We start from the raw sequence: 7,278 nt of genomic DNA, 5'->3' as shown, positions 1-7,278 counted from the left end.
CTAGTGGCTAGAAAATCCACCTTAAAGGTGAATAAGTGGAGTGTCCCGGATTTGAACCTGGGCTCCTACACATAAAGTGCGATATCTCTACCGACTGAGCTAAATTCACGAGGACGGGTCCTTTATCTTATTATTATTATTACTAAAGTGTTAAAAAAAGACTAAAAGTTACAAATAAATAAGATAAAGGACCAAAGTGTTACAAATAAAAGGACCAAAGTGTTACAAATAAATAAGATAAAAGACCAAAATGTTACCAAAAAAAATAAAGGACTAAAGTGTTGTAAAAAAAATAAGATAAAGGACCTGCAGTATAATTTTGCCAATAAAATACTATTAATGTGTCAAAAAAAATACTATTATTCTGTGTATAAATGCATAAAAGACAGCATGCACTTAAAGGTTTTTAATTTCACCAGATCCGAGTTCAAACTCAGGATTTCACATAAAATCTCCACAATCATATCACTAGACTGTAACAACAGGGTATGTCCCAACACATGACCTGTTGCATTAACAATTCGCATGACACAGTAAACTAACACTAAACAACAACACTGATTTAGCGAGTAATGAATGATTCCCTGGAACCTTCAAAACCTAGTCACAAGGATTGTTTTAGAAACATAGTGTAAAAACAAATAATACACCATTAATTTTGTCAGTATAATATCACATTTTCTCCAATTTAGTCCCAAAAGTATATTAAAAAATGAAACCAAGAAAAGTAAAAATAAATAATCCATGAAGTATATAAAATTTGTCACTTTAGTCTCTAAAGTATACGAGAATCCGTTCCATTAGTCTTAGCATTTTCACACCATGGACTAAAGTGACGGATTTCATTAATTTTAGGAGCTACTCGTTGTTTTTATTTACTTTAGAGACTAAATTGGAGAGAATGATATTTCGAAGATTACATTAAGTGTTTAATTGTAAAACAAATTACAATATGAAGTATAATCCTTCATTGGTCGCCAAAAACAGGTAACACAAACTTGAGCTTCAGAGTTTCTTATGCCCGTTGAAATGTAGCGACACCCGTTATTTAAGTCCTATGTTCAAGATGGTCCTATTCTTCAGAAACCTTGAAGAAAGTGTACGATAATATTATGTTATTGATACCGTCCATTTTAGGATCTTCCTCAATTTCTGGGTCAATATAAAAGAATACCTACAATACAAGAAACACATAATCAATATTCATGTATACTATTATATACTCGCACTGGAATTCAATTTGAAAAAAAGCCACTTACAGGCATGTCAATCTGCTCTCCAGGAAGCAGTCGCTGCTCTTCGAAACAGAAGCATTGTATTTTATTAAAGTAAACTCCAGCCTGTACAAGAAAAATTATTATTCGGACATTTTATAAAATGGCTACTTTATGAGAGTTCTAAAGAATTGGAAAGTTTTAAGGGCCCGTTTGGATTTGATTTATTTTTTAGCTTATGGAAAAAGCTTATGTAAAAAAATGAAGTTTTATGTTAATTCATAAGTTTTCACCAACAAAAATTGAATCTTTATAAGTTGTTTTCTCATAAACTACCTTGAAAAACTTACAATAATACATAAAAGCTTATTTATTTGTATAAGTTGTTTAGCATAAGCTCAAAAATAAGTCAATCGAAACGGACCCTAAGTCAAGTTTCTCTACTATTTGAGCATAAAAGAGATTTCAAAGGAATTCCTTTCCAACAACAAGACTTGAAAATTTGATATTATATTCTAAATTGAAAGACTTGATTTTAATCAAGTGGAACTTTGTAGTATGAACTTGCAAAAATCTCAGATTGCCGTGGTAGATAGACCTGTGACGTGAAGAGTTCAAGGCAAATTTCTGATATACAATATAGAGTATTCTTTAGTAATCAGTACCTTCATAGGAGTGACATTATATGTAGAAACACCGGTTATCGGAGTAGAACTTTTGTTTTCGGCGGTATAAAATGCGAGGGCACTTTCTCCAGGCTTCACCCTAACCTGTTAGAGCAAATGAGTAATGCTACATTACAATTCTTACTTTCACACTTTTCCCTCTGGGTATCAGGGTTAGTGCAACATCCAACTTTTCAAGTAACATGAAAAATTTGCATGAAAATACCATTGTCTCCGAAAAGATTAGATTAATTTATAACAACCAAACATTTAGAGCAAAGCTAAAATCTTTAACTTGACTTTCGGTAAGCCTCTTTGAGTTGGCAGCATTAAAATATCATGGACTGTTGTAGATAAATTAAACAGTTCCAAGATATAAAGTAAGAGAAATGCTATTGTCACACTCTCTATCACACTCCACTAACACACACCAATCATAATTCGCCACATCATCCATCTCTTTTATATTTTCACTTATTCACCGGTTGTACAGTTATATGAATATTCACACGCAAAAAAAAAAATAATAATGTGCACTGACTCCATCTCCATGCTCCTTCCAATCTGTCTCACATCGATTCCTCCATTGTTGATTCAAAAGAACCCATTTGCAGTCCATAAAATTGGAAGCAAAGATTTAAACTTTTACAAAAAACCCATATGCAAACAAGATTTAAACTTCAGTGAAAAATATTCTAACTTTGATATATCAATTGAAGAAAGGGAAGAAAGATTGTGGGTATTGATCAATTGTAAAAATCGGAACCTTTGATGGAGTTTATTGAAAAAAATTCAAACTTTGATGTAGAATTCAAGAAAAAATGTGAAGAAAGATTGTGGGTAGTGAATCTGTGATTTTGTTCACTGCAAAAAGAATGGTTGTCCTGGAGCATTGTCTACGATGGTAATTTTTTCACAAATTCCATGGTTGAATCTTGAACGGTGAAGAAGTACATTTAGGGGAGATGAAACCTTCTTCGTTTTTTAATATATTATTATTTTAAATAGAAACAACGTGGCAAATTATGATTGCTGTGTGATAGAGTGTGACAATAGCATTTCTCTAAAGTTAAATATATGATGGAAATGCAGTTTATTTGTGGTAAGGTAAGGTTGATTATATATTAAGCAAAGACAAACCTCTCTCTGTGTTGGAACAAACTTCCACGGCATTCCATCAGCAATATCAGCATTGAACTGCACCACAATTTCCCTGAAAAAATTAAAATGGTAACTCAAAAACCCACTACAGTGGGGGAAAAAAGGCTAACTTCTAAAACACCACACCCTAATTTAGGTTTATTGAATGATTCATTGTAAGCCAGCCTAATATAGCTTTATAGAATAATTCCTGGTAAGCATATCTCTATTGAAGCATCGCTTAATTGTCCCCTGACATGCGAAAAGTAAACTCCTATGGCTGATAATAGAAATATGCATGAGGGTTCAGTAGAGGGAAGTTTTATGCAGCAAAAATTCAACTAAGTACAGCTTAAAAAAAATTGTATGTAAACCACTTAATCTTCATTTGTATAGTTTTTTATGTTAAGACTTAAGACTACTATCGTATATGAAATGCCCAGCATGTGTGTGAGTTGGAAATTAACCAACTTCTAATAACCAAACATTCATCAATCTCTAAAAACAGAAAATAAATCCTATCACAAACCGCTGTTAAACAGCTGATATTGCAGGAGTAAAAATAATACCTCGAAGTGACTGTTTCATTGCTATCATGCCTTGCAATCTTTTCTTCAACACTCTGTAAAAATGTGAAATTTGAAAATTGAATCAACAAATGATAAATAAATTGGCAATGAAAATGAAACGAAAAACCATTAAAAACAAAATCACCCATACCTCACGCCGGGTAACAGTTCCCCCATAGCCAGTTGCTTGGCAAAATCTCCGGTAAAGGGGAACTGCAGCATATGACAATCCAACCATTCCAAACACCAAGCCTGTCAAATAAATAAGCATCTTTTGTGATTTTTGCTCTGTGGATGCATGAGATGATGATGATGAGAAGTGTCGAAAACCAGGCATGGAACACAACCTTCGATCATTCTGTGAAACAAAAGCCGAGGATCGGTAATACTGATGGAATGACGCTCTACTTAATTCCTGCTTAAACCTTGACGGCCGTATTTTACAAGAGAAACTGCGCTGGAATTCAGTACTAGGAGTAATTACGTTATAACCCGGTCCTTCATGGAAAACATATCGGCCCCTGAATCAACAACAAAATTATATTCAATTAAAAACAAACACGTCAAATTCAAGAGAAACTTCATCAAATAAATCTCCTCAACTAGTAAAGTAAAAATTCTTATTTCATTTACAAATTACAAAGAATGTAACAACATTGATCAATAACGTAAGAAAAAGCTTAACACAGACTTGAGAAAGAATGTAATCATCAAATTACCTGAATTCCGGGGAATTTCGTAAAGCCCTAACGTATGGCGAGAGATGAATTCTCCTACTTATACTTGACCATACCATGATTAACAACACTAATTTCACTACAATAACAGAACATTCAGTACAATCTGCAAGAAAACAAACAAGTGTTTAACTTCTATGAAACATTGTTTCAAAATTATTGAATAAACAATAAACTTTTACCAAAAAAACTATATACCTAAATTATATATAAGGACCAAAATAATTCATATGAATCAAAATAAACACCAGAAAGTGATTATCGAAATTGTTCATATATGTATCAAAGCAAATTCTGCTGCAATGAAAATTGCGCTGGAACTGTATCCTCGCGAAAGCAACAAAGAGGGAGTGAAGGTGAAAGGCTAGGTGCCTATGCTAAGAAAATTGGTATAGGGAGTGCTTATTTAGAGCTTTGGGGTATGTATGAGGGGATGGGATTTCGAGCTGTAGATATCAAAGTGGATTCTAAGGTCTTAGTGGAGGCTGTCAGTAGCGGAGCTAGACTATAAAATTGGGTGGGACACCAAATCAAATATTCAAATAATATTGTACTACAAAAAATTTGAAGTTGTAATAAGCACATACTTGATCATTAAAAAATTAAACTACATGATTTAAAACACCTTAAAATTCATTGCTTGGTCACTAAATCTACAATTAAACTTAACCCAAAGGAAAGACACATAAGATTTGATCTTAACCCAATTGAGAGGCAAAACAAAGATTAAACATGATCTTGTCAAGATAATCTCAACAAAGATGATCATACACCTTATTGATATCCAACTTGAGAACTATATCCCCCTTCAAAGTTCAAACCTTTTGTTTTTATATTAGATAGTGAACTATGTCACTGGCAATGACAACATTATCCACAATCAAAGCCTAGTTTTTTTGCCATCAAGCTACCACTATGGTGGTACATAGGCCAACCCCAATTTCCAAAGTTCAACTGCCTTATTAAATTAAATTATGATATATTCCACATTAAGTTTAGTTGTAATCCTGTTTTACAGGTATAGACTCTATTCATGAAAAATCAGCAAGTTTGTGATCACAATGAAACCCATGGCACAGACACTGAGGACACGACACGGGTCGACACCCATAATAATTTGAGAAAATGACATAATTCAGTGTAATCATAAGTGTCGGTATCGTGTCGGTTTCCCGACCGACACCGGGACACGCCTAATCTAGGAGTGTTCGTGCTTCAAACAAGGGCTGGCTAAATGAAAGTGAGTGCAATATGTGAAGTGATTCTTCCTTCTTTCTCTGCTCTATGCTCTTCCATTCACTCTTGTGCTTATTTCACTATATTTTATTTTATACCAATCCATCCAATAATGAAATTAAGATCTCTGATTAAAATTCCAATTAAACTAGTACTAAAAATTCTATCGTTAGAATTTTTCATAGGCAATTAATTGACAATAAAAATCAGAAAACTAGTCATAAAGTGTAAATTTCTCATAAACTTATTAACCAAAGCTACCAAAACAAAGAAAATATATCAAACGAAACAGTAAAAATAAATGAAATCAAATTCAAACCTCACAATCAATTAAACTCACAATCACATTTCAGAAATCAATAACCTCACATAAATCAAATCAAGAATGAAGAGTCTGACCTGTTATCGAACTCGAAGCGAATCAGTGATGGCGAGCGGCAGAGCAAGGTGAGACGCGAAAGAGAAGAGCTGGTGGTGCAGCAAGGTGATACGCGAGACTGACTGCTAGAGAGAACCAACGGCGGCGGAGTAGGGAGGTGAGCGGTGAGATGAGTTCGAGACGGTGAGAGCCAGGTTGAGAGAGAATCTGAGAGAGGATGGGATTTTTAGGGGGTTTTTGTAATTACCCAAGAAGTATTATACTCCTCGTAAAACAATCATTTTTTCTTCTTCAAATTAACTTTTAGGCTTTTATCATTTTCTTAGGGTCCGGTAAAAATAAGCTATAAGCTAGCTGATAAGCTAGCTGATAGTTGAAAAGCTAGCTTATAGTTGATAGCTGAAAAGTTAGCTAATTAAAATTAAAGTGTTTGGTAAAAATAGCTTTTGAAATGGTTAATAAATATAAAATGACATAATTGATAGTGGGTAGTTTATTTTTTAGAGTGGGTAGTTATTAAATTAAAGGGTAAAAATGGAATAAAGTGTAAAAAGCTATAAGCTATAAGCTTAAACGCTACTTGAAATAGCATCTGAAAAAAAACTATAAGCTAGTAAAAAAAGTTTGTTACCAAACACCTCTAATTTTTTGAAACAAGCTTATAAACTCATAGAATAAGCTATAAGCTAGCTTATTTGTGTTACCAAACACACCCTTAGTAAAAAAATTAACTTTTATTCTTTTAATTATTTTCTAAAAAATAATATTGTTTAGTACAATATATATTTATAATGAAAATAGATTTCTATCATTATCAAAAAAAGAAAATTGTCTACTATCCATTTTTTTTAAAATAAGCTAAAATAATAAATTGTTAAATATGGACCGAACCAAGGTCCAACAAGTCTGGGCAGTTGCACGGGCTTTGGCAAAAAAAATTGTATTTTTTGGAGTTAGTTTAAGGCAAAACTAGATTTTTTTTTGTTGAAAATATAAATTTTTGGGGGTTAGTTTATGACAAAACTGAAATTTTTTGTTCGGCTATGTCACATGTGAAATTTTACTTATACTCTGTAAATTTTCTGTCTCCACCACTATTGTTAATTCTTCTAATAACAATCTCTTTCTATACAAATTACAAGACGGTCATTTAACCACCGACTAATATTTTTTTAGATAGTTGACTCTTCACAAACGCTATTGGAATTCGGCCCTCCCCGTTTAGGCTTGGCCAGCTTAAGCCCGCCTAAAAACGGGACGAGCCGAGCCAACTTAGGTGGCCGATTCTAAAGTCACAGCTCGCTCTGTTTAATGGCAGACAAGCACGTTGGCGGGCTG

The 7,278-nt window shown here is 33.3% G+C and overlaps 1 protein-coding gene across 1 annotated transcript; it reads right to left on the bottom strand.

The window, feature by feature from the left end:
- Positions 1–346: 346 nt before the first annotated feature.
- On the bottom strand, positions 347–6,256 carry LOC123917589 (cytochrome c oxidase assembly protein COX11, mitochondrial). The gene is made up of 8 exons (XM_045969351.1): positions 5,961–6,256; positions 4,308–4,431; positions 3,740–4,109; positions 3,589–3,641; positions 3,020–3,092; positions 1,880–1,984; positions 1,260–1,340; positions 347–1,174 (listed from the first exon to the last, which is right to left on the bottom strand). Exons 2-8 carry the CDS (start codon positions 4,382–4,384, stop codon positions 1,073–1,075), a joined length of 861 nt encoding a protein of 286 aa, XP_045825307.1. The 5' UTR covers positions 4,385–4,431; positions 5,961–6,256; the 3' UTR covers positions 347–1,072.
- Positions 6,257–7,278: the final 1,022 nt, after the last annotated feature.

This window comes from Trifolium pratense, linkage group LG3 (assembly GCF_020283565.1).
Source record: "Trifolium pratense cultivar HEN17-A07 linkage group LG3, ARS_RC_1.1, whole genome shotgun sequence".
In the NCBI taxonomy this organism is placed as follows: Eukaryota; Viridiplantae; Streptophyta; class Magnoliopsida; order Fabales; family Fabaceae; genus Trifolium; species Trifolium pratense.
This window is presented reverse-complemented; position numbering and strand designations above follow the sequence as displayed.